This window comes from Lepisosteus platostomus, chromosome 7, assembly GCF_059453375.1.
Source record: "Lepisosteus platostomus isolate fLepPlt1 chromosome 7, fLepPlt1.hap1, whole genome shotgun sequence".
NCBI classification, from domain to species: domain Eukaryota; kingdom Metazoa; phylum Chordata; class Actinopteri; order Semionotiformes; family Lepisosteidae; genus Lepisosteus; species Lepisosteus platostomus.
The window spans coordinates 34448795-34476533 of NC_142617.1; the positions used below are offsets into that span (position 1 = coordinate 34448795).

At 41.6% G+C, this 27739-nt stretch overlaps 2 protein-coding genes across 4 annotated transcripts in view; one reads left to right on the forward strand and one right to left on the reverse strand.

Annotated features, from left to right (window-relative positions):
* The window catches only part of LOC148658590 (rho-related GTP-binding protein RhoA-D), a 45046-nt gene extending 31015 nt beyond the window's left edge, over positions 1–14031 (forward strand). For both annotated transcript variants that reach the window (XM_088639976.1, XM_088639977.1), the window contains exons 2-5: positions 1103–1260; positions 5276–5396; positions 6545–6675; positions 8491–14031. In XM_088639976.1, coding sequence (XP_088496102.1) covers positions 1105–1260; positions 5276–5396; positions 6545–6675; positions 8491–8664 — 582 coding nt within the window. In that variant the 5' untranslated portion in view covers positions 1103–1104 and the 3' untranslated portion in view covers positions 8665–14031. The remainder of the gene's footprint in view (positions 1–1102; positions 1261–5275; positions 5397–6544; positions 6676–8490) is intronic.
* Positions 14032–14749: 718 nt separating this feature from the next.
* LOC148658591 (putative RNA helicase mov-10-B.1) overlaps positions 14750–27739 on the reverse strand; it is a 28315-nt gene continuing 15325 nt past the window's right edge. For both annotated transcript variants that reach the window (XM_088639974.1, XM_088639973.1), the window contains exons 16-22: positions 27122–27239; positions 24929–25120; positions 21793–21867; positions 20204–20329; positions 19686–19774; positions 18767–18885; positions 14750–17741 (exon numbers count right to left, since the gene is read on the reverse strand). In XM_088639974.1, coding sequence (XP_088496100.1) covers positions 17680–17741; positions 18767–18885; positions 19686–19774; positions 20204–20329; positions 21793–21867; positions 24929–25120; positions 27122–27239 — 781 coding nt within the window. In that variant the 3' untranslated portion in view covers positions 14750–17679. The remainder of the gene's footprint in view (positions 17742–18766; positions 18886–19685; positions 19775–20203; positions 20330–21792; positions 21868–24928; positions 25121–27121; positions 27240–27739) is intronic.

Genomic DNA, 27739 nt, shown 5'->3' on the forward strand with positions numbered 1-27739 from the left:
TGCTACGTTGTCAGTGACCCTGATCAATCGTGCCATTATCAATACAAGGGTGGGGAGGACGGGGTAAGTATGAGTAAGTAGGATCTCATGGTCATAGATCTTCTGTGTAGGCTGGCAGCTATCCAGCAGCTGTCTTTATCACCTCCACTTCATTAATGGCCGCTCGTGGGAGGTCAGCATTGATCAGCACGTATGTCTCCTTGATCGCAGGAAGATGGAGCTCTTCTGTAAATATGGCGTGACAGTACATGAGTAAAGAGCATCACTGAAGTAGCGAATAAACTGCACCTGTCCTGGTGCATCTGAAGCAGTAATCGTTTTGAAATGCTGCTGTAGAAGAATCTGAGTGGGAGCATAAACCATCCAGCTCCCTCCCCGACTTTGCACTTTTGCACCGATGGGGTCTTGTCTGCTCACATTCCCTTGTCTACTGTTGCTGAATACAAATGTCTGTGTACCAGCTGAAAGGCAGTAATGACCTACCCCCCATTTGTTTTTGCCTCAGTAACAGACCATTAATTTTTAGTTCTCCACAGCCTCTCAACAGCCTTCTTCAGTTTCCTTTAAAGACATCTCAGTATGGCGATATCCGACGTTTGTTCGAGTCCGATTTCCGTGTTTCAAGGTCAATGTCCTTTTTGTGCTCCACCAAAATAGAAATGGACCTTTTTAGTTCTTTTAAGGCTGTTTATTGTAATAACCTTAAGCGGTTGGTAGGAAATGATGTTGGACATAAGCAAGGCAGTGCAGTCTGAGTGTTCAGCACAAAGTCCTCCCTCTGTATTTTAGAAAGGCAGCTAGTGAAAAAGGTTTTAGTGTTCGGGATGGGTAGTCCAGTTCCTGGAGGGCCAGTGTGTATCTTTTCACTGAACTGGCACTTGGAGAGCTGGGTGGGGGGAGAACATTCATACTTATGTTGGTCCCATTATACCAAGAATAAGAATTTTCAACCTTGGTTGCTTAATTGGGGTAAATTTTCAAAGCGACAATTTAAGAACTTTTTTCCACCCCAAAAAAGCTAAATGGTGCCGTGGAACTAGCATCTTCAGGTCTCCCGGTTTGTCGGACCCTAACATGTCTGTCCTTCCTTCGTCTCTCTCAGACATGACAACGATCCGGAAGAAGCTGGTGATCGTGGGCGATGGTGCCTGTGGGAAGACGTGTCTACTGATCGTCTTCAGCAAGGACCAGTTCCCCGAGGTGTACGTGCCCACCGTCTTCGAGAACTACATCGCCGACATCGAAGTCGATGGCAAGCAGGTGGGTGGCACAGGACAGGGGGAGAGAAAAGCGGGTTTGAGTCCAGCTGCTTCTAGCAAACTGGGGAAGAGCTGTGCCCTCATCAGAGATGTCCTACAATGTAGTTTAATATCCCGATTGTCATACAGGATACAACTAGTGTTGTATTTTAGTGTTCTGTACTTAACATCCTTAAGCTTAACGGCAAATGCATACACTTTATCTCTTTTTTGAACTTCAACTTTTTTGAAAAAATGAGAATTTATTGTAGCTTTTACTATAGACATTAAATTAGAAGTAGCGAAAACAAGGTCTAACAAAAGTTGTCAACGTTGCAGTACCAGTAGTTTTATGTAGACAGCCAGAACAGCATTTCAGGTTTTGCAAACTTTGCTGACAGCAGACGGGAAGATGGAGGATTTTTTGCCGTCTCTGCACATTTTTGGTTGGTCTTTGCAGAGGCGTATTGTATTATCTTTACCTTTGGCTTGCCTGCAAGTTGACACATTGGCGGCTTTGCAGAGAAACGGAGCGCTGTGATGTTGGCCGCTGGTGACTGAGCAGTAGCCCATTAAGAGTGCCCACACAGCTGGGCTTTGACAGGTTGTGAGAACTGTCAGTATCAGCAGAGATGATTATTGGTTGTGTCCTGTGGTTGGGGAGCAGGTCCCGCCCACGCAGCATTGACAGGCCGCATGCACTGTGAAGAACGGCTTGGCGAGATTAATTTCTCAAAGAGCATATGGTGCACAGCAAGTGGTTTTTGGAAAATTGACATTAAACAGGGTAATGATATTAAGCAGGATGATGGGTAATACGGTCACCTCTAACTTCACTGAAATTCAAAGGCTCTGGGGTTGGAGAACCCCTGGAGAAGGGAATGGTGACAATTCCGCCACTTTCAACGCTTGAGTTGCTTTGGCAGAGAAAGGTGAAGCCAAGCAGTAAACTGGGCAGACAAACTGCAGATAGTGTACTGTTTTCAGTGTTTGTTATACAGCAACGCTTCGATCTTTTAAAAGACAATTAGCAGGCATCTTGTCTTCAGTGGACTCCGGTTTAGAAAAGCTTAATCGTTGCCTTCTGGGTTTAATTCATCATTAATAAGTATTTTAAATATTGTAACTATGCCTATTGCCAGCCTAAAATTGAAAGCAGCTCAGCGTATTGAATAAATACCAGATTTTAATGTTTTAACTGGGAGCCAGTTGGCTACAGGCCAGTTTAAAGGGTTGTTGTACTCAAAATAAAAAACCAGAAATGCAAAACAGTACAGATCTAGCTGTTCATGGAGAAAGCCAGTCTCTGTCCTGTGGGGTGCAGGACAGCTATATTGGATAATAAAGGTATTACTGCTTAAACTTTAATTGCAAGTGGACTCATTCAATTCCTTAGAATCTGGTAGTGAAAAAATGGAAAAAATGAAGTCGGCCTGGGTGTGAAGCATGAAGAGTGCATTCTAACAAGCAACTGCTGAATAGAGGCTGCAGAACCAGCTAGAGAAGAAACAAGTTTGTCAAGGTGAATTACTGAATTCCTGTCTAAATAGTGATGTCAAGACAGACATTTGTCAGCAGTTCTGAGCCTTTTTCTCCCCCTTTTGTGGATTTTCAAGCTTTATTTTTAGACGTCTGCAGTTGTGGACAATAAAGGAGCTCTGCATTTATGATTCAGTGCTAATGATTAGACCCAGAGATATGCTGGCTGTGCAACCAGCCAGATGGCAAAGTCTCCATTATTCAATGGGTTATCAGGGGGTGAAGTAGGAGATCAGAATTAAGTAAGTCATGTGCAAACATACCCAGTATGTCCTGGGAAAAACAGGAACAGGAAATTTTTGCCACAGACGTTCCAGTTTAGACATTTCAGCAATGTTAAAGAAAATGTTCACTTGTAGCTCTGTTGATATGATGAAAGACCTTTTGATATAAAAATGACAGCTCCAAAATTTCTACAATAGGGTTACATGTACCTCTGGTAGAAGTTTAGGGTTACCAAGGCAATAATTGTCAGAAGGGCTATAGTGACAGAACTTGTCCTGCTGTGTGGAGAATCCTATCGAGAGCTTCATGAGTTTTTCCTCACGAAGGTGCCCATGGTCCACAATGCATTCACCCCCAGCAGTTGTAGCAGTTGTTCTGGTGTAAGCCGAGACTGGTACCCTGGACTCCTACAGCACAGTTTGGTCTTCCTTTTAGAAGGCTCATCTGCAGCCATTGGGAAGTGCCAGAGGCCACAGATTAAGCCTTGGGTCCAACTGAACAGAATACAGTAGGATCTCTGACACTGGGCTCCATGCAGTCTTCATAATACGGCCTTCTAGTAGGTGTTAAGCACTGACTCAGCTGCACTTGTAGAAATTCCTAATGCTCACTGTGCAGTGGAACATTCAAATTTGAGTCTAACAAAAGCACGTTCTTGTCTTGCTTTGAAAGAAATCTGTTCAGACTTGGAGACCACTGTGTTGCACTGCTGTGGGTGGAGGGGAGTTTCCACTGGGCTGTGTGTCGCTGGTGGTTTTTTTTTTAAGAAGCTGCGTCCTGAGCGAGACTGGAAACGACATCATTCACTGGCTTCCTGTGTTGACAGCAGACCTGACTTGCCTTCGACAGGCTGCGCGGGTCCGACTTGCCCCGATTGAAGGGGCTTATTTCCTGTCCTGGCTGGGAAGGTTGGGGGGTCGACCGTGCCACAGGAAATGCATGGGGAAAGATCTAGATGCTCACAGAGTTGAAGCAGGATTGCTGTGGCTCCTCCTGTTATTCCCAGAAACCCCTTGGTGTAGGAACACTGATAGGATCAGTGAAATGTTTTTTTATTCCCCCTCAGGGACAGAAGTATTTTTCCTGGGCAGGGCTGTCTTTAATTTTTTTCTCCTTTCCTGAGCATATTTTTGCTTTTGTTCTGTTCATTCTCCTGTTTAATTAGGAGTTGCAGGATTTTTAAACTTTTAATTTGAAAAATGTTCGTTTTCAATTTTAAGGGCACCAAGTTTTGAATAAATTAAGAGAATCAAATTGACAAAATCCTCAAAGACAAAGTCCAGCCAGCAGATTGCTTCAGAATGAAGGGGCGAAACACAAACTAGTAAATACATGTGAATACATTTGTAACTGAGAATGGGAGGCACTTGCTTGCCCAAAGGGTCGTGGGAATGTGGAACAAATTATCCAGCCATGTTGTTGAAGCTGATATCCTGGCTTATTTCAAGAAAGAGCTGGATGAGATCCCGAAATCAATGAATTACTGACTACCAAAAAGGTTAGAAGGGTCGAATGGCCTCCTCATTGATATGCGTTTTAATTTTGGCTTTAAAAATGTTGTTTTGAGTGCTGTTAGCCATTTAGAGCTGCATAGACTATGGTGGAGGTGTACAGCAACTCGAGTTTCTGGCATTTCCTTTAGTGAACGTAAACATTATCAATTTTACACCCGGTAACCTCAGACCTGTTCATTGAGAAATACTGCGAGTTCCCCCAAGCAATGGCATGTGATGTACTGAAACAGTCCTGAACAATAGCCCGACATGATCATTAGTACACATAATGCCACATAGACCTCACTTGAATCACTGTGCACAGAACAAAATGTACCCTGTAATTTTCCCTTTTCCTCCACAACCTCAAAAAGTCAAAACACTGAAGTAGAGAAATTTGATTTGAAAAAAAGTTCGAAATTTCTGGAAGGCTAAAGGACCACATCTGTTATGAACTATTTTTAGCTTTCCAGCGCACATGACTTTCTAGTATTGGAATGCGTACCTCTTCCCGTAGCTGTTTTTTTTCCCCAGTTTTCAAAATTTGCTTTTTCTAGAGTTGTTGAAGGGTGGGGGTGGGGGTGGGGGGGGGGAGAGTAAATTTATTTACTTTAAGATTCCTTTGTTGTTATTGTTAGCTTTGCTTTTAAAATCTGAGTTTCAAAACAAAAACAAGCAAATGTATCCTGGGAGCAGAGTAGCTTTGAACAAGTCCCTCGTTTGGCAGTTCCTGCCCTGCTTGGTTGACAGTAGTACTCACTGCTCCTGTTTCCGCTGCAGGTGGAGCTCGCCCTCTGGGACACAGCAGGCCAGGAAGACTATGACCGGCTCAGGCCGCTGTCTTATCCCGACACCGATGTCATCCTCATGTGCTTCTCCATCGACAGCCCTGACAGCTTAGGTAAGGGAGCAGTCGACAACGGTGGACCTGACCTCGCGTGGGAACGGAGTCATCCAGTGAACAGGAATCCAGGGCAATTGATGCATCTGCTTTCCTTTGATGTTATCTTGTCTTGCATCCTGTGTCATGCGCTCTTTTCTCCGCTACTCGTCTGTTTTGGTTGTGGCCTGGTAATGACCCGTATCTTAAAAGCACATCTGGGAAATGGAGATCTCGGCCCTGTTTTACTAAAAAATATGAAATAAGAAAGTGTCTTGAAATGAGCAGGTTTGATAATGGCAGCAAAATGACAGAACCCAGCCCAGGAGGATCCTACAGCCCAATTGCGTTGGCCGCTTTTGTAAATACTAGGCTCTGTAAATAGAGGTTTTTAAAATTCATTCAAAATTTAATATTGTACGCTCACCTGATTTGGCTCATAGGAGCAGCTGGCTTCACATCTCAGCTCACAACTGCAGTCCCTGGACCCACACAAGGAGAGTGAAGCTCCTCTGAATTGGAGGAAAGGTGCCACAGGATGTTGCGATATCACCCTCGTAGCTCTCATCCCCAGCCCTGCCCCTGCTAGTGCCCACTGGGGCACAGTGCAAGTCCTGGACACAGTGTGCTTGGAGCACCTGGCTGTATCGGTCAAGCCACTCAGGATCCCTGCAGTGCTTTTATAATGGGTTAGGCAATGGGGGATATATAGAGAAATTGTGTAGGCTTATTTTTTTTGTAGTACTTGCATTAATGGGGAGAAGCAGATTACAAACTGCTTTAACATTATTCATGAGGGCTTCTTCAGTCCTGACCTTCAGCTGCTGAGATGGTAAACAGCTTATTTTGTGAAAGGTGCTTAGCTACAGTAGTTTTTTTTGGGGGGGGCAGTGATTCATCACATTTCAAGCCCAGTGTGTAGGCAGCTGCTGTAGTGCCGCACACTCGGGTCTAAAACGGGCACTGCTGACTTTCTGAATCCCACCCAGTGAATGAACAGTCACGTTAATTCAAATACTTCCATCACTTTGGGAGGAACCCACATTGCTTTTTCATCAGAGCAATTGGATCAAAAACCCTGTATTTTTTTCCAGTCACTTTCACTGCAGGTATTATAAACGTATGGTATCTTTTGGGATGCACAAACCCTAACTTTTTTTTTAATGCAGAAAATATCCCTGAGAAGTGGACACCTGAGGTGAAGCATTTCTGTCCCAATGTCCCGATTATTCTGGTGGGAAACAAGAAGGATCTGAGGAATGATGAGCACACCAGGAGAGAGCTGGCCAAAATGAAGCAGGTAATGTTAATCAACAGTGTTCATTTCCTAGGATCCTGGAGTGTTTCCCCCGTGATCCCGTCCTCCTTGGATCCCCGCTGAAGTTATTGACGCACTAAATGCTACTATATAAAGAGGATTGAAGAGATCCACTTCACCTAGAAAACCATTTTCCTCACAGCAGACACAGCAGTCTCTCCAAGGCTTTTTTGGCATCATTGCATTTACTTCACTTTTATGTTGATGAAAGTGCCAGAGATCATGAAGCAATTCCTGCTTCCTGCAAGAGGACAGCTTCATACTCATGTAAGGAATTGGATGATGTGAAAATTTTTTAAATGCAACTTTGACTTGAAAATGTGACGTCTTTTAACAGGTGTCCTTCCTCTTTTCCCATTTTAAATTGATATTCCCTGTTTTTGCTTCTATATGGATCTGTGGTACCCATGTGTGTGGGCAAGGTTAGAGGCACAGTAAAGCCCTTGTTGCAGTGGGCTTCTGCTGTGACTGATTTATATTTTGTCCTCTGGGGACGAATGATACACTATGGTGGGCAGTCTAAAATTGTTGTATTTGTGCTGGTTTTAGAATTTTATTTTAAAAAATGGTGTTAAGGTTGACCTGACAGCGAGTTAGAATAAGTTCGGCATAGCAAAGTTGGTCAACGCCATAGAAAGAACCCAGGTTCCCTGCCCCCTGTCTAATATCAGTATACCAGAGAAGGACAGGGTGATGGTTTCTCCGCAGGAGGCAGTCCTAAGTGACACACAGGCCCTTTGTAGAATTGTCTTGATCTTCAGCAGCCCCTCAGCACACTAAAGTCTGCATTAGTCTGCACAAGCACCAGCCTAGCTATGCCCAGTCAAACCCCTCCTGTTCCCAAGCTGCCCATTTTAATTACAGAAGGGATCTTCTCCTGCATTCTCCTTCACTAATGAATTAGTACAACTTAAAATTCTTGGGAGCCTGCTTCTGATGTACTGATGTACTAACAGGGCGAGAGGACAGTTTTCTCTGTCTACTGATTTTTAATTAATGTACAAGGCTCAAGTTTTTGGTACTGCTTTTTGTCCCTAACATGGGCACAGTAACAAGGACTTTTTAGTCGGTCTGTTCTTTTATCCAATTCAGAGGTGAATGATATGCCAGTTTTTTGTTTCAAATGATCTCTAAATTAGTTTGACGTCCTGGCCAAATTTCCCATTGGCCTTTATCAATCATGGCCTCCTAATAATCCCCATCTATTAACTGGTTTCATCACTCTGTTCTCCTCCCCACTGATAGCTGGTGTGTGGTGAGGGTACTGGTGCACTTTGGCTGCTGTTGCATCATCCAGGTGGGGCTGCACATTGGTGGTGGAGGGGAGTCCCTATTACTTGTAAAGCACTTTGAGTGGAGTGTCAAGAAAAGTGCTATATAAGTGTAAGCAATTATTAATTATTACCTCGTTTACAGTGTAGTTTGACATCTCATCAATTAAACACCACTTGTTAAAGTGTTCCAGGGCTTTGGAAACTGATTTACAGACCACTTAAAAATCTTGCTGGATTGAGATTTTCCTTGATCTGGAAGGAAGAATCCTGTTCTAAGGTGTACTCCAAGGCCAGGTCCATAATAATCTATCGCAAAACACCCGCATTCCTTTCATCCGTCCACTTTCTGACAACTTCTCCCAGTTCTTGGTCGTGGGGGAGCTGGAGACTTTCTCGACAAGCAACAGGTGCAACCCTGGAGAGGACACCCTGGACAGGATTCCAGTCCCTTTCGGGGTTTACCGAGTCGTAAGGTGGGTATGGGTTTATTTACTCTGTACTCTGTGATTTTCTGCTCCTGCAGGAGCCTGTGAAACCTGAGGAAGGCCGGGACATGGCGAATAGAATCAGTGCCTTCGGATACCTGGAGTGCTCAGCCAAAACTAAGGATGGAGTGCGAGAGGTGTTCGAGATGGCCACCAGGGCGGCGCTGCAGGTCCGGAAACGCAAGAAGAGGAGCACCTGCCTGCTTTTGTGAGCGGAAGAGGAGGAAGAGACCCACCTTGAGAGCGAGCAAACTGAGGACCGAGAGGAAAAACCTTTACCAAACGCCATCTTGTACTGTATTCTCACATTTCACAAAAGCTGGAGGAGAAACTACAAAAATAAGACTGGGCTGGAACACGGGTTAGAAACAGATTTTTTTAACTTGCCTTTATTTTTTTTGGCACTAAAGGGTCTTTGTTTTTGTTATTTTCACCAGCATATTTGTAAGATGAGGAAAAATAAATTCACATGTATATGTATATGCATATACATACTTCAGTCTCTCCTTCTGTCTCCCCCCCCCACCCCAAAGTGTTTGGGCTTTTGTATTGTACGGTGTTTTGCCTTCAAGTAATTGTATTTATTGTTTTGGGGGGGGGGGGGGTGTGGTTGTGGATCAGGCTTTTAGAATTAGCCACCCAAAGTCAAGTTTCCCTTTAAAAAATAAGTCCTACAGATTTCCCAACATTAGCAGGAAAACTGGTCTCATCATTTTTCAGCGAAATTGCCCTTGTTTTCAATTGCACATCCAGGTTTCTGTGCCTCTGTGTAAATGTAGTGCCATGTAAAAGTTTTGTAAGTCTTTGAATTAGCATGGAGTCTGCAGTTTTTTTTAACATTCTTAAAAGGCCAACAAGATCCTAGCTAGATTGCACTCCCTTCCGCCTACCGATGTCTTTAGTTTCAGCTGCTGTCATTTGTGCAGCATGGTCTTTGCTGCTGAAGAGGAAGTGAGATTATTGAGGACATGTGGGATTTTGTTCTTTTCACTTGGAAAGAGAAGTGAACATTGAAGTGATTCTGCAGACTCGCATGTTCCTTAAAAAAAAATTACATATTCAGAGTGTTACTGTGAAATTGGTAAACCTTCTGTTTTATTAAACCCTCACCTCCTGGTTGAAGGTCTGTCTTACAGCTGTGACCCTGTGAGTGAGCTCCACAAAGCCCACAGGAGAGGTGCTGTCAGTCAGAGGAGAGGCACAGGTCTCATTGACAGCACTGCTAGCTCACAGAGGGGCAGATGTACGCTATGTCGAACCAGCTCTAGTGGTTCAAGGCCAGCTGTACGTCTGGGACAGAGCACAAGTCAGCAAATGAAATGGCTTAGTCTCAAACTTGTGATTTTGGGACTATACTTTGTGTACACTGAAGCAGTTCAAAAACATTTGAAGCAAGCCAGATAGCTGCAAAATGAGCCCCGTCATCTGTTTATGTAACTAAATCAAATTCAACACTAATCCATGTGCCTTTGTGACAGCCCGACGTTCGTTTTCCCCATGACAGGACCGAGAGCTTGCCAACTTTAAAAAGGTTAGCAGTGCGGTAATCTTCACACTCTTCTTTCCCAGAGGTGAGCTGTGCTAGAACTGGTTGTCAGCTTGGACTGCCCTGGGAGACATGACCCCCAAGGTCTTTTCAATTTCCATGCAACTTTCAGGTCCAAAATGCACACTTAAGTGATGCTGTGAGCAGAACACGGAGACTTGGATCAGTTCACGAAAGGCAGGCATGCAGCAGTGAAGTACTTGACTAAACACTGATTTGCAATGACGTGCCAAACAGAGGTTCGACAGGTAGGTCCAGTTGAGGTTTTTTTTTTTTTAATCAAGCTTGGATAAGAAAAGCCTTTACTTCACTAGTCCATTGCTCAACCAGGAATGCAGAAAGGGTTTGCTAGATGGCAGTAGATGACCAGTTAACCAAGATCACTACACCTGCCCTCTTTTGCTTCCAGTTTAGCTGCGTGTACTGTGGCAACGCCTGCCAGTAATGAGTGCCTTTTTTTGAACACAGCTCGCCATGCGTTTGGTTGTACTCTAGGGCATTTTTCTTTAGTCCTTTGTGCCTTCATTTTTCCTGTTGAGTGTTTGCACAGAGATGGATACGAGGAAAGTGCATCAACGAACAGAGAGCTGAACCACGAATTTCAATATTGAGGTCATCTGCTCATTCTAAAATGAAAGCTAATTTTGCAGCGATAAATTAGAGGTAAATTTCTCAAGCAGACTGAAAGTTTGAGAGTTTTTATTGACATTGAACAAAAAAAGGCTGAGCTGTTGCAGCTACTGCCAGCCCCTCATCGGATGACATCTGTTGCTCTTTCCAAGAACATGGAATGGATTTCATTAACAAAGCATGTTTTTACTGCAGACAAACCTTTCCCCTATAATTGACTGTCCTCCAGTTTTAGATAATCATGAAGTTTGTGTTTGAAGGAATCAAGACAGTAGCCAGTTTGCATTTTTAATACTGTACCATGTAGAGATGCTCTTTTATTCTTCAATCAGAAATTGCTAGGTAACAACCAATTTCTGCAGCAGGAGCAGAGCCATACGAGACTGAGAAAAGATGAGATGGCTCTGTGGACCCAAGCTGTCCTGTTTTGGTGAGAGTTGGCAAACGCTCGCAGAGTCTTCTTCATACATGCACATTGCTGCTGTCAAGGCCCGAGAATCCCCGAGCTTTATTTTGTGATTAAGCAGACTTGTGCAGCTTCTAGCTGGGCAGTGAATACTTCTGACTACCCCTAGTGAACCTCAAGCTCCCCTAGCCCAACTATTGAGTCTGGACAGATTTTCTATGTTTGCTAAATTTCTCCAGGAATTGAGGCCAGAGATAATTTGTTTTGAATTGTATACTTTATTTTAAATGTAAAAAAGCATGCAATCAATATTTTCCCCTAGCCTTGCCTTCTTTGTAGTGTTATTGCCGTTTAGTGTTTTAGACTTAAGACCTCTAACCCAAGATGGCCAGTGGCAAGAAAATCTGAGATGGAAATACCATTTTAGGTGTGAATGATGGAAACCGTACTCGCAGGCAAAGCTCTTGTTAGAGTAGAAAGCCAGCCTTTGCCAAGCCTTTCGAAATGTCAATGTAAATCAATTCATCCGAGAAGCACGGGAAGATTTTAAACCCTCTTCAGTTTAAGAATTATGGATCTAGATGATCTCTCTATTGTAAGATGCCCTTGTCTTACAAATTTTATAATTGCCTTGTTTTCTGTGTGCTTTGCTCTTGTGGATTTGTTTTTACTGTATCTCTCCACAATCAGGGCCAGTTTCTCTTTTGAATGTATACATGCTCAGAGCAGCATGCTTTGTTGGTTTGGGGCTGAAATTCAAGGGTAACCATACATAGTAAAAAATGTTAAACTTTCTGTTAAATTGCTGTACAAGGATAAAGATTTTTTCTAGGTAGTTCTTTAATCTTAAGTATACAATTGGAAGACCACACGCATTAAGGAGCTCACCTGGAATATGAGCTGAACTCCGTCGCTCAGCTTGTCGAGTCCTGCTGTTTTGACCAGCCAGCTTGTTCTGTCTTGGCTACCAGTGATCGCATCTTGGGGATTTAGTTTCCATGCTGTTAGCGAGGGGTGCAGCACCCCTCAGCAAGGCATCCTGGAGCGTGCAGAGGTCAGGCAGAGGGTGTGTTGACAGTCTTTACTCTCTCAGTACAGTCCAGGAGTCACCAACGCAAAAGCCTAGTCTTGAAATGGCTAACGTAGCCAAATCAGCTGGATGTATAACAAAGGCAGGTTTTACCTGTGAAATGTTGCTTGGGTGGGGGGTGGGGGCTGTGGTATAGCTTCCTAGGAGTTCTTCAGTATTCTTCATTTCTGCTCCCAATACTAGGTTTCTATCCAATATGGTTAACAGGCGTCTTTTCCTAATTCCTTAAAAGATCAGGTGGGATGGAGTACATAAGTTGCCGTGTAAAAGTTGCACAACAGAATCTGTGTACACATGTGTTAATTCCTAAAATGGCCATGTATCTGATGCTTTGTTCAATTAGTGTAGAAGTGGTTTTCTTTAAAAGATTAATACTAGAAAGCACTATTTTGTAATGCCAGATCTTCCTTGTAATTTCCATTGCATTTCTCTTTCCATTCCTTATGTGGAAGTGGAGGTGGAGAGTGGGTGATACTTCATGCTTCCAGAAGACACAAAAACGGCAGTGGTGGGATTAATGCTGCTAGAGGCTTTCTATTGGTCTGCCTACAGATAGTGCTGCTCTCTGCTTTGCTCTGAACTCTGCCTTGAGCTTGTTAATGTGTGATAATGCACTGCTTAGTTTAATGATTTAGTGGAATATGTAGACTATAGATTTTTTTTGTATGTACGTGTACTTATATATGGTTTTATGAAAGGGTGCTGTCTGAAGTACTGGTAACACTTTAAAATGTCCACAGTTTTTTTGACTATTGCTCAACTCTCACCAGTTTCTTAAATTCTAGGAATAACCAGCAGTAGACCTCGATTCAACAGAAATACTAATAGCAGAGGGATATGCTGTCTAAGAAAACATTAGTGCTGCGAATTGTGAGTGAGGAAGGGGCCAAATTTATTTTCTGCATTGATACAGTTTAAGTATTAAGAGGCTGTTTCTATTTGTTTTAACACCTGCTTCTTAATATGAGTAGAGAAGTTTGATTGCACTTCTTTGGAGTTGATGAAACGGTCTTGGTTTGTGCATTTCTTTATGGAGCTGACTACAAGACATGGTCTAATGCGAAGACCTCTATTCTTAAATATTCTAAGAGAAAAAACAAGAGGTATGAAATATTTATCTGAGGGGGGATACTAAGTCGACTGGAGATGCAAAACAAGATTTCAATTTGGATATAAATAAAACGTTGAGATGAACGATTTGTTTCTGCACCCTTTTTTTAAAATCAATGTAGTGATGTTGATCTTGCTGATAAAAAGTTAAACCCAAGGAAAATTTAAGTATTGTAGGGTGGTTATTCAGGTCCCAGCTATGAACCTAAAAGGTATTTCAGCTATTATCTGAGAAACATTCGATTTCAAGCTTAGTGACTTCAGCAACACCAGTTAACTAGGTGAGACTTTGGGGGAAATAAACACTGATCCCATAGTTAAGCAAATTGCTGTACTGACTCATGTCACTTGAGTGAGTTATAGTACTTTTTCTGTTTTTTTTCCAGTCAAACCCTCACTTCCGTGCTTCTCGGCCAATTAATGAGGGACTCTAACATCTGTACTTTGAATCAAGCACATCTTAAAATGGACTACTTCTGTCACAGCCATGGCCATATGGCTGTGGAGCATGTATACATTTAAAACTGTTCGCTGTGTGATTTCTATACTCCAGATCTTTATAGAAATTGTTTTGTATATGTCATTGTCTGCATGAGCAAAACCAATTTGTTCATTCCCATTACAGATGGGCATACTCTGGGAACAACTTTTTTTTTCTGTTCTGGAAAATGAATAATGCTGATTTCTATAAGAGCTGATTTGTCATTATGCTTTGTAAACAGGATATAAATGTTGTAGTAAATGTTCCAATAAAGTGAACACAACCCATATTAATAAACTTATTTTTGAAATCGGAATGGTGTACCCACACCCCCCTGCCTTTTCTGCCTGGTGGAAAAAGTAGTGCTTTAATCAAACTACTCTTTAAACAGAATGGTGAGAACAGTTTTGTGATTGAAACAGGTAAGTCAAGTATTCAGCTTCTGATTTATTTATTTTTTAAGTGCAGCTCAATCTTGATGAACTTGGTTGACTTTAAAGTGAAGACCTGGGTTTAAGACTTCCATGCCAAGGAGAGGCACTTGCTTGGCCTGGGGCCAGTATAACCAGCTGGCTGGAGAGGGCTTGAAGCAAGCCAGAGGCTTCCTGCAGACTGGTAAAAAGGGTGTAGGCCAGTGGTGACTTGAGTAAGAGATGCACAGCTCCTCCACTCAACGCTGCCTCTCTGAGAAGGTATGAGTATGGGGGAAGTGTGTTGTGCAGTAGATTGGATTCAATTTCTTGTAGAAGTGAGGTTACAGGACCCCTTCCCCTGAAGTAAAAATACAGCTTTATTAAAACATTGTTTTCCTTCTGCTGTGTGTACATTTTCCTTGGATAAGTGTCCAACTACCATTCCTTTACATGTTCCAATCTAAAAATGTATGTAGAGATTACAAGTTGCTAGACTTCCTCTCCACAGTAGGGCAGGAGCGTGCGTTATAATGTACTTATTCTGTGTCCTGACTCTGCATGTCTGACATGGAGCTGATAAAATAATCCAAAACCTTTATGACAAACAAACTGTAGCTGTAGTTCTGTACAAGGGCCAAATGTCATTTTATTCATCTAACAAAAGGGACTATTTAAAACCAGCTTTCTGCTGTTCACCCTTTCCACCAAACTGAGGCAACATGCATTGTAGGCAGTTTCAGACCCATTACACACAAACCATTTGACAGTCATGCCATACTAGACTGTGTGATTTGTCCTTTTTCAACATGTTGTGCAAAATAGTTAATTATAATTAACTTATTAATAACCTTTAACTTCCACTGTGAAAAATAGAAGTTTGATGTGTCTACTGGAAACACTAATACAGGAGCAGATTCCTGAACTAACAAGCCTGTAGGTGTGCTGTGGAGTTGCATCCTGTTATTGCTTCCACAGCACAACTGATTCCTACAGGGCTGCATCTAATAAAGTTCAGACTGCGAAGAAAATACTTTATCTTGATAAAATATCTTAACCATGCAGGAACCAAAAATGTATAATAAAGGTTAAGAGCAGGCATCTGCTACGTATAAAGGACTGTTTGCTTTACTTCAGAGTGAACAGTACTTGAGATGGAGGGAAGGTTGTGGAGTAAAAGAACCTAAAATTAAATCCTATGTCCATGAGAGAGATTGTAAACGAGAGGAGCCCATTCAGCCCATCTTGCTTGTTTGGATACTAAAGCTATTGATCTAAGGATCTCTAAGAAATTTAAGGATTTCTCTAAGAAACAAAGCTGGGATTTTTACTGTGTAAAAAAGGGGTCTGTTACTTTCACCTTTAAATGCACCTTGCATGATTTAGTATGAGGGATAACTAAAATACTTCCCTCTATTTAAACGGATGAGTAAATTCAAGTAAGCCACTCACATCCAAAACATCTAATATTACTTCAATGGACTATTGTCCTGTTACCTTAGATTTTCAGTTTTTTGTAATCTGTAAAGTAGTAGTTTTCAACAATAACACTCCTTATATTATAAGAATTGTGCTGGCAGAAGTGGGAATGTAAAAAAAGTTTTAACTTGAGCCACTAAGAAATACAGTATCAATTAAAACCAGTACCACCATAAATTGAATCCAGTTTTCTTATAAAAACTGGTCAGTGGCAGTCTTCAACATAGATAGCAACATATGTATTACTATAAATTAATCCTCTTTAAAATGAGTGTTATTAAGCGAGACATCCTGAAATGCTGTAGCTGCTGCTGAGAACTCTTACTAAATTTCATTCTCCAGTAACACATCAGAGGATATAACCTTAATCATTAGAAGATGCAGGCAGTGGTCAGTCTTACAATAAAACTCACTACAAATTTCCTTTATTGCCTAAAATCGATGTTCTAATCCTTCACGGATTTTACCCAGTTAGATTAGAGTACAAATTAATACCTTTTAAGTTTGCTATTAAGAGTAGGGCCATGCTGAACATCAGGGTAAACCAGCTTTCTTAAATGCTAAACTTTAATTCAAACATTTAGACTGCATCTTTAAATTAGTCAGTTTCCTGACCACTTTTAATTCAAAGTTCTTTCCGTTTCAACATTCTGTATCACACAACCTTAAAATACTAACAAAAACATCAAATAAGCCCCAATGAGATATCTCTAAGTGCAAATTAATTTGTAAATTTCCCATTTATAGCTGTTAGGTTATACAATAAGTTACAAGGCCTGGACATGGAACACACCAGGTTATAACTGGGAAATCTAAAAACTTAACTCAATTCAACATGCCTGTGTCTGTCTAGTTTAAAGGCATACACCTTACGAAGTATACTGGTCTGGAAAAGGACTTAAAGAAAACCAGTTGTGTTCAATGCTTCTTTCATTAATACAGAGCCAGCCTGTTCTCTGATTGGCAGCAGGCATGTAAACAGTGCTTTGTAAAATACATCCTTGTACACAAAAGGAGAAAATTGCCAAACAGTGCATCTGTAGAACACTGGGACTTTATAGCGTTCTTACAAATTGCTACAAGAAACCTCTGTATTAAATCAATACTAGATTCAGCTGAGTAAGGCACTTAATGTGGCAAAAGCTTCAAATGCAATGGTAACTTTTCAGTCTCACTTCAACATGATTTTTAGTTATTAAAACTCACTTTGTGTCAGAAGTTGCAAAGGACGAGGCGCACGTGAATTTTCCTTTTTAAAGGGTGAATCACACTACAGAGTTTATTCTTAGCTTTTCTTAAAAGGATAAGGATTTCCAAAAAAGGGAAATCCTTATGATCTGATGACAACTTCCATACTTGAGCGTAATCAATAAATCGGAATGATAGTCCAGTGGAAAAATATAGATTGTCACTCTTGAGGGCTGAGTATTGAGGGGATGCAACAATGTACTACTCTTAGTGATAATTATTAGAGTAAAAACCTGTGGTTTGGAAAAACGATGCTTCTAACTCATATTCTGCTATAGTTCCAGGCAGTATCTTTATATTTCCTGTGCTACTTATTGTAAAGGGCGGGAAACAGCTGCTCTGGCAGAACAAGAGGCTCCTGCACTGAGGATGCGGCTGCCTGTGAAACTACCCAATAATGTTTTACAGCAAACACTGCAGTGTGATCCACTCTTGCGTCCGAAAATAAATGCAGGTTAAGGCACTTTCATTCACGCGGGGTATACAGCTGGTGAGATAGGGAATTTAGAAATGGTCCAGTTGATCGTATAGGGTAGGAAAAACAAAACATTTCCTGTGAATTAAGTGCCCTTCCACTGTGCGGAACAGATGGGATTCCTTCATTGTCATCAATTACATTAATAAATTGATTGCCATGGATAATGTCCTCTGCTGTTAACGGATGCCTGCGTCTGTTCTTGTCGAACAGTTGCATCGTACAGCTGTTTGTAGATGTTTCTCCATCTACATTAATGCTAATGCCTCATGGATCACAGATAAGGAAAAATAAATTAAGTTCAATTCTTTCTGGTGCAGTTCACTGTTCTGGGCGTCGGCGAATGTCTCCGTCACATGTCGCTTCTCCACTCAGGCTCCAGCTGCTGCTGCACTACGCTCTCCTCCGAGACCACTGGGGAAGAGCGGAGACACAGAAGCACACAGGGACACAGGGAATGGCGGTTAGTCTGCAACAGGCCCCGATATTCAGAATAACACTGAGAAACATTTTGATAGAAGAGTCTAAAAAAATTGAACCTGCTACTTTTGACCGAAATTCGGTCCTACCTTCATTTCTATCCAAGTGGGGGAAAACCCACGACCAGACTTTAATTTCAGGAGGCTTGATGGGTGAGGGTGAGGAGTGACAGGTGGGTGGAAGAAGAGTGGAGGGTGAGAGGGTGAGTATGTTCATCTTGGATGAAAATAAAATGAGGATTTCAATCGTATGTCACATCCAATCTGCAATGCATGTGCTTATACCAGCAAGTTCACATCACAGTTAATTTCTACATTTTAAGAAATGATTGGCAGTATTTTCACCCAGATTTATGGCCATATTTGTAACATTTACAGATTTACAGGCAATTTGGACTTTTAACTACAGTCTGTAAATTTAATGAGTTATCAATCCTGGTGTTAATTAACACCACCTGCCTGTTCTAGAAGGCTTTCATAACCTCTTCACACCACAGATCACAGCTCAATGTACCATCCTGTGAATGAAATCCGATTTGACCTCCTTCCTAATTTTTGGCATTTTTATTTAGTGCTTTAAGGTCAGTCAGTGTCTTTTTAGTATATTCTGGAGTCTCCAGATGGCTCACTTTGACCCAGGTGTATTTATAGATGTGTTTATGCTTTATGAGGCAACTTCATAATGTAGAGGAACAAAATATTGATGAAAGAAATCCAGAAATCAATGAACACTTAAATAATTTTGTATGTTGATTCAATGCATTCAAATCATATTCAAACAAGTATTAAAATAAAGGCGTATTTGTAAACAGCTTCTTTTGAGGTAGTCAGGTAAAATAACTTCTGGCATCACTCATAACAACACTGTAATCGGAATCTTCATGTTTTCATTTAAGCTGTAAGAATGCCAATCTGATAAACAAAATAAAGAGAGATTACACCCCACTGCTGGATGATTACCTGGAGACTCAGCGCTAAGATCCAGAGAAGCCAGCCGTGTCATAAGTTCATCCTCCCCCTCATCATTGGAGAAGTCATAGCCCGTGTACCCTCGCTTACTTGTGCAGTACCTGAGAAACCTAGAGTGATACAATACTGTACATGAACACGCATGATCTTCTCTGACACCTCCTGCTGCCTCTGTGCGTTACCAGAGCAAAACAGGACAGTCACAGGGAATGTTAAAAACCTCATACATCTCAAAATGATTTCTAGTAATGCTTTTTGAAAATGAAATGGTGCAAGAGCTGTGGTTGGACCGTACCCTATAAACGGACCGAAAATCAAGCACATCTCAGAAGAGCTTAAGTTAAGGCCTAGTATGTCTTTGGCTCTGGACTGCACTATTGTACGAAGGGATAATCTGGATAGTCCACTTACGGCCTTTCACCATGTAGGCCAGAGCAGAAGGGATGCTAGATGTTGCAAGTGCAGAATTGATCACCACTGGTCCTCAATATCCACTGACCAGCAGTTCTTATAAGTCAGCCTTTAATCATGAGTTATAATATAACTGAAGTTATTGTATAAAGACTATAGTCAATGTATACAAAGAGAGGAACAGTGACTCAGTGTAAAGTACTGCACCATGTCTTACAAATAGCCTTAGCCATAGCCATAGAAATGGATCCAGCCAACTGCAAGCAAATTATAATGAATGGGTTTAATGAATGGGTTCAATATCACAGTGAAGGTGTTGTAAGGACCATGGAGTGAATTGGAAATGCACACTGAAAGACCACAGGATTAAGTGAATGAGAAAATACAAACCCTGCAGCCCTATATATGATCACGAAACTCATGTAGTTGCCCCACAGTCAGGCCTCAGCAAGACAAATACAGGCCTGTGTTTGACAACATATGCCCATAGCGGCCTTACCGTCCCCAGGTGGGGTCCTTGCTGAGGATGACAGGGTTCCCCACCACAATGAGCAGAGCCTTGGCTCGGGTCATCGCCACATTGAACCTCTGGGGAGAGACAACCAGCCACAGTCAACACTGCCCAACTGGGAACGCACTGTTTTACTGTCATGCTAGGAGCCTCCGACAGGTGTATGTGTGAGATTGAACAGAAAGGTGTCCTGACTGAAATTTGCAGCAATTATTTGTTAGATCCCCCATCCCTGCTTCATTAGCAATATCTACAATGTTGTTATGGAAATTTGTGACTCGCCAACAAGACCGCTCACAAACAGCTGTTTAAGAATGTATTACGTTAAGGACAGACTGCCTTCTTTCAGCGCCATCTCTCTGAACCTATGTACTTTAAGCATTACATTTCTGAAGCTAAGGATTGAGTGAAGAAAATATTTTAAAAAGTTAAATTAAAGAAAAGTTAAAACATTAAAGTGAAAAAATCCTGGGTTACGATTAAGCCAAGGAAGAGCCACTCGTTACCTTCTCGTTCTTAAGGAATCCCAAGCTAAAGTCCTCGTCCATTTTGACATAGGTTAGGCTACTGCGTACAGCGGACACGATGATCACCCGCCGTTCCTGGCCCTGGAATTCCTCCACGGAGCCCACCTGCCAACATGTCACAGGACACACTCAAGTTCATGAAAGCACGAGCTTTTGTCCGCCTCTGCGTGCTACAGCCCAGACCAGCAGACTGGGGGAATCTACAAAGACCTGTTACAGATCACGTCAGGGGATTCTGGAAACCGAAGCATTACGCATCACCAGGTGTTGCACAGTTGACAGTTGTGGAGGGGTGGTAGTTTCAGACAAGATGGAGGTCAGAATGCTTTGGGGGAAAGGAGCTGCTGCCCTCAGTCACCTGACCTCTTCTGAGAGTTAAAGAGAGAGTTTAAAAAATGGGAAATGTTTTAGAGAATCTCTGTAAGAGTGACAGAGAAATAGACATTTGAGAACTGTTTTGTGAAGCCGGGAGGCACCTTAGTTGCCAGTTATGTTAGTTAGGGACTTAGAATAAGTCTTGATACCAGTTCAAAGAGAAGCTTAGGCTTTTGTTTTGGTGCGTTTTAGATTATGTTTCCCTGTATTGGTAATAAAATTGCACTGTTTTGTACCTTACGGCTGTATTTTTGTCAGTTTTCTCGGCCCACCCATGTAAAAGTCAGCTAGGGCACATTAACCTTGGTGTATCACACATAATACATAATTGAGCAAATTAATTTCATCCACAGTTGAACTCTTTCCACGTTTACCAGCCTGCGTCTCTGATGACTAGGTCACGTGCCCGAGGTCGTTGTCTGTTTGACATCACTCGCTGTTCGTGTGTGGTTCCCAGTCCTGTCCTCTTGACCCCCACACCCGTTGGTTATTGTCCCACCTGAGCCCTCACTGACACCATCAAACCCTTCACTCATTTAATCATCTAAAATTAATCTGAACTGTTTGTTCCCAGCTCTTAAACATAGTGGAGCTTTAACCCTTGCACTTTGTAAGTGAAATAAAATCCCACACTTGTGACTAAAAACTAAATGCAAGTATTCAACTGAAGCAACTTTTTAGTAAGGCTTTCATTATCTAACGAAGGAGGGATAGAATGAACACCAGCAGGTGTGTGGGTCACCACCACCACGATTAGGAACCACTTGTTTAGAGGTAGGGATTTCTTTAGCAGCATGTAGTGTAGTGAACGTGGAGAATTCATTAACTTCTTAAGGTGTAATGCACACATTTTCAGAGTACAGCTTCAGATAAATTCCTTGAACAAGCCCTTGCTGCATTACACACTACAGACAGGTGCAGGGACTTAAAAACAAGGCAGCAAAAAGCACCAGTAGCAAGGAGCAGCGGGATCCAGAAACTCTTAAGAAACAGCTACACACGAGCTAAACAGCGAACACGTTGTTCTTACTCAGCAGTGATTCAAAGCTCTTTAGATGGGCATGTACTGCATGTGTCCCACACCTGAGCTTTATCCTGCACTTTAATCCTGTTTATCTGCAACACTCAAAATAAACATCCTATTTTCAAAGAACACTTAAATGAAAGATTGACCACTGCTTCTCTGAACATACCTTCAGTTCCTTGATGTCATTCAGATTCTTAAGATCTTGGTCAACAGAGTAAATGGCTTTCTTGATCTTTTCCACCTACGAGCAAAGGAAAAGAGAAAAATCTGAGTTTGTCTTTATAAAGAAGAGAAGGTTAGCTCACACTGTAATGGGCTTTGGAAGATGCCGTCAAGATACTGAGCACCTCGCATTAAGCAAAAACTACAGATATCTTGACAGAACAGTTCCAGAGCATAAGGAAGGAAGATCTGAAGAAACAGTCACAGAACTTAATTTATTCAAAATCTGTAAATTCATATCTCTATGAATTATATATACAAACATATACATAATTTATAACTAAATATAAATGTTAAGTAGTTAATCTAAACTAAATTCAATGTAAGTGGATAGAACGTCAGGAGATAGAAGGTGATATATTTCTGAAAGTAAATGCCACAAAAAATCATGCAAAATATGTCTTAGACCATTACCAACAGAAGAGCTCAACATTAAGTCATTAAAAGCAAGCATGAGGGTGTGGGAACATATTAGGTTGCGATTATTATGCTTCCTGTTGGTTAATTTCTGTAAGTTATGCAATTTATCTCCTGGGTCACAACATTAATCTTGTTCGCAGACATGTTTACAAAAGATTAGTGGTGTGTAGAATGAAACTAGGTCAAATGTTTAATAATTGAATTTGTAGAGCTTTGAAACACAAACTCCCGGTTTCTCTGGCCTCTGAAAATATACTGATGGAAAAAAGAAACGCAACACCTCCTCCTCCACACCCTGGCCCTCCTGTGTGCGTGGAACAGGCTGAAGAGTGACTCATCCATGAAGAAGACCTGATTCCACTGCTGATGAATGTTGCCTTTTCTTGCAATGACCTAAGCTTTGAATTAAGGCCTTTTTAAAGGTGACCTGATCAGGCATGGTTCCACCTAGACCTCGTTGGGAAAAAGTGCACCTAATGAGCTTTCATGTTTTTATACCATTAAAATATTGTATCAGTTAAGTTTTGACACCCACACTCAGCATTAAACTTAGTACAACCATTTTTTTAAAATAATTTTACAGTAGCTAGGTGAAATACTAACCTGTAATATCAACCTGCTTTGAAAAGCTGGGTGCATAGGTTTTTGAAGCTTTGAAGGAAAGTTCTAAAAGACTAATACAGTATGTCTGAACAACAAGTAATTAGACTGAAAATTCTATATCCATGATATGCATAAATCCCAGAGAGGGGCTGGACGGATTGTCAAAAGACCCTTATGAGGAGACCACATACACATGCACACAGTTCTTACTCCATCCAGTAATCTGCATTTGAGTCTGGGATTCTGCACATCCCTTCCTAAATCAATAGCTACTTACTGTAGATCTTACAAACGTTTCCAAGAAACCTTAATATTATTTACAATGTGTTCAGTATATTTAAGAGTTTGTAATGATAATTAGGATAGCACATGATTAGTACAGTATAGTATAGACTGCAGGTGGGGACCTACTGTATATCCCACTGAAGTGCAGTGCCCACCTGGGTGATGTGTGATGCGTGACACAGCAGATCAAGAGTAGAAGAGAGACACTTCTCACCAATTGAATTCGGGGAGAAAGTTACAGAGGGCAGATCATGAACTCCCAGAATGGAATTTAACCAGGATAACAAGGTAAACACCCTGGCTTTTACTAACAGGCAAAAGAACTTCAAAGACCAAAAAGTCAGCATCTTGGTTTAGGTCATCTGAAAGATAACACCTCCTGCTGCACAGTGTCCATAATCACCGTTATGGGGCACTGGTTTGGATTATACAACCAGAGGACAGTACACCACATACTGGTCAATCAGCATAGCTTACACAAGAAAACCTATTTATCTTTAACCCATTCAAGGCATTTTCCATTCTAGTACTAAGCAACACTGGGCTTGGTCAGATCCTGATATCTTAGGTATTTGTTCAGCCACAAACAAAAGATGTAGAGAAACTTAATTTGTATTCAGTGTTAAAGAAGTGAAAACAACTTTCCTACAAAGTACCCTGACAGGAAGTAGGTATTGTTGCTAATAGTGCAACATGAGGTTTCTTACATTTGTTGTATGCAGTGATCACTTGTTTACATCTGTAAAGCAATACAATGCCTTTAAAATGTGCATTTTAGTTACAAAAACAAACTAACGTATATTAGGAGAGTATGCAACGGTGATTATTGTACTTGTTCAGGAGAGAATAAGGTACATGTATGTGTTCCTCTAACATACGCACCTTAGGAGTCATTCTACATTTAATCCATAACAAGCTTCACAGTACCTGACAAGAAGTAATAATAATAATAATAATTGCTTACACTTATATAGCGCTTTTCTGGACACTCCACTCAAAGCGCTTTACAGGTAATGGGGACTCCCCTCCACCACCACCAATGTGTAGCATCCACCTGGATGATGCGACGGCAGCCATAGTGCGCCAGAACGCTCACCACACATCAGCTATCAGTGGGGAGGAGAGCAGAGTAATGTAGCCAATTCATAGAGGGGGAGTATTAGGAGGCCATGATTGGTAAGGGCCAATTGGAAATTTGGCCAGGACACCGGGGTTACACCCCTACTCTTTTCGAGAAGCGCCCTGGGATTTTTTAATGACCACAGAGAGTCAGGACCTCGGTTTTACGTCTCATCCGAAGGACGGCGCCTGTTTACAGTATAGTGTCCCCTTCACTAGTAGTGAACTACAGTACTACAGTAGTGATCACTTCACTGACTTCACTGAAAGGCTAGTTACCCAGCATGCTCCAGGCACCACTCTTGGCCGGAAGCATCTGTGTCCCAATCAGAGACATGACCCAGGAACACACGTACATTGTCTGAGCCAAAAGAGCTCCAATCAAGTGCTTTAGTAGCTGAGCCACTTGGGAACGTGAATGTATCTTTAATATCTTTAATACTGTTCCAAACAACAGCAATTCTAGGACTCTTGGAAACATCACATTTTATAATAAACCTTGAATCAAAGAGGAGTTGGAAAAAAACCTTTTCTAATGGGTCAAAAAGTTAAGATTGGGCTACATCAATATACCAACAAAACTTTCAATGCAGCACTGTTCACAGTTACAGAGCTGTGTAGCATGTCCACCACAGACCTCGCACTTACTGTACCTGCTTTCTGTAGGGGGCGATGATGCCAATGTCCTTGGGAGAGATGATGGCTGTACCCTTCTTGCCCCGAGTCTGGAGCAGCTCCTTGAGGTAGAAGATGACAATGTCCATCTCTGCCACATTGAAGAATGATGGGCTGTTCCCCTCCCGGTCGTCTTTGCCCAGTACACCATGGAATATAATGGGAAAGCCCTGAAATGAAGAAAGACTTAACTTACCGAGACTCAACACTTCAGTGAATGCATTTATCTCCAATACTGACTCTGGGAATTCCAGGTTTTCTTCTTTTAACCAATTCTCCAAAGATTACTGTTCCAAAGATTTGGCTTACTAGTATTCTAGAATTCATCACCATGGCTTAACATTAAAAACCCTTGAGATGTGTTCTTTATCTACATCTCCCAACCTGCTCCTCCTTGGCAGGAACCTAAATTACAACTCAGGATGGAAAACTGTAACCAAAAGTATAGCCCAGGGTGCATGTATTGGGTTTCGGTTCGATATCTGTACAGCTCTGCCATCTAGAGGACTCAAATAAAAATGCACTATGCCTACAAGTTCTAATTGGCCACATGGCCTGTTGTAGTAGTGTTCGCAAAGGTTAGTGTTTGAAATGTTGTGTGTTGTTCTAAGAAAAATTCTAAAAGGTCAGAAGAGAGATGGGGAATTGTTGCCTGGAATATGGTGTTGGACTTTTCTTGCAAGACTAAAAATCTTGCATTTGTTAGTCACAGCATAATAAGAGTAATAAAAACACTCAGCTGCACAACTGTAAAGAGTGGTTTACAGCAATTGCAGTTATTGCTTCAAATTAAATACAAACTACCAAATCTTTTCTCCTACCAAACCTTGGAAAAAAACATTGACAACACTAGTCTTCCATTATTCAGTGATGAGAATTGTGTAAGATCTTCCCCAATTTGATTTGCAGCCTGGCTTCCAAACGTGGGCTTCTATGTTGTCAGAGTGCCAACAGTACATTTTCATTACATTCATTTTTTGAATAAATTTACTACTTATTGGGATTGTAGCTTTGGAAACTGATACTGTGATATGAAGCACAAATAAAATGACAAGGTCAGTGGGGCAGAATGCCTTCATTATAACAATTTCATAATTATTTATACAATATACAGTTTAACTTAGCCTCTTATACACGAATCGCCAAACTGTGACATCGGAACAATTCACACAATTTACCTACGCTGATTAAGCGTGCACTGAATCATAACAATGACTTGAGTTCCGAACAGATCTACGGGTAATGCAGGTTTCACTTCTGAATTGTATAATTATATCAAGTGTTTTGCAGTTTATCGATCTTAAGGCACAGCTGAATTTTCACTCCCAGCAAAAAACCTTGTACCACATCCTAGTTATCTAATCTGCCAGTAACGGTGCCTTTAATTGCTGATTCTTTACGTTGCACAATGGAGAGATAAGTGAATTAGAAAATTCAAGTGTCCCAAATTTATGAGAAAAAAATGACTGTGTATTTGTGGATAAAACAGGAAAAAAATGGAAATTACATTTCACAGCAAATGGGAATTATGTTTTTTTTCTGTTTGGGCTGAGCTGATCTCTGCCGCAGAGCTCAGCGAGTTCAACAGCAGGCTTCCTTGACCCAGAATGTAGGTGATAATTACAAAATTCAATTAAACACCTCGAGAAGAACAGAGAGGCTAATCCCTGAGGCTCAAATGAACAAGACTACCCCACAGCCATGAGAATAGCTCTTTTTTTGTTTTTTTGAGAGAGACAAGAGCACCTTCTGCTATACTGCACTAGTTGTGGAAATGCATTTAGAACTAAGAAAAGGAGGTATTATTTTACCTAAAGTATTATGGGAGACTCATAAAGGTACTCAGTTGTTAAAGCTGACATCCGGGGTTCTTTCGAGAAATGGCTAAATGAGATCCCCACAATCCCAGAGATGCCTAATCAACAAATCCCAATCCTGCAATTGGCAATGCCCAGCCAATTATACCCCATCACTTTGTGAATCCCGGGTCACACAGACTCAAATTCCAGTCCTGCCTTGGGCCCCAGTGAAGCTCAATCTGCACACCTTCACCAGCCGAGCCACGCAGGAGGCTTGGTGCTGTGGTTTTAAAAGAGACGCCTGCTTTACTGGGCAGAGTGACCTCGGAGCTCCCCGTCTCTCTGTGCTGCAACACCCCTCCCTGCTCTCACCTGCTCTGGGAGGTGCTCCCAGTTGCAGTAGGTGCTGCGCAGGATTTCGTCTGCAAACACCTGCAGCTCTCCATCGTAGAAGAGCTCATTCGGGATCTTCAGAATGGCTGGATGAGACCTGGGGGGGGGGGGGACAAACAGGTTTTAGGGAGGGGTAGAGTTTTAACAACAAGCGTCGATGAAAAGGCTTGCTTGAAAACATCATACAGTTAAAGCTTCAGTTGTACTTTGCATGAGGGAGATGGCAATAACCACGCTGTGGCCAGAGTTAGCATGATCTGTAACTATGCTAAAGTACCTAACCATGTTCCGAGAACAGAATCTGTCTGCAGCCATTACGAAATGTGTATTGAGCAATAAAACACAAGCTGCACTGGACGTGTAAAATCTGGAGGGTGAAAGGAAAACATAGGACACTACAGAGGAAATAAAATGTGCTGAGTCCTCTCAAATGGATGGGCTTGCTTCCTGTTGCAAAAAGAAGAAACTTTAGTGCCTGAGGTTTAACAAAATTGTTCCAAAGACAGTTTGAAATACATCACAATACCTGTCGTTCAGTTCTAAATTTCAAATGTACCAGCAAAACAGCAGTAAAATATAAGTGTTCCTCAGTTCCAC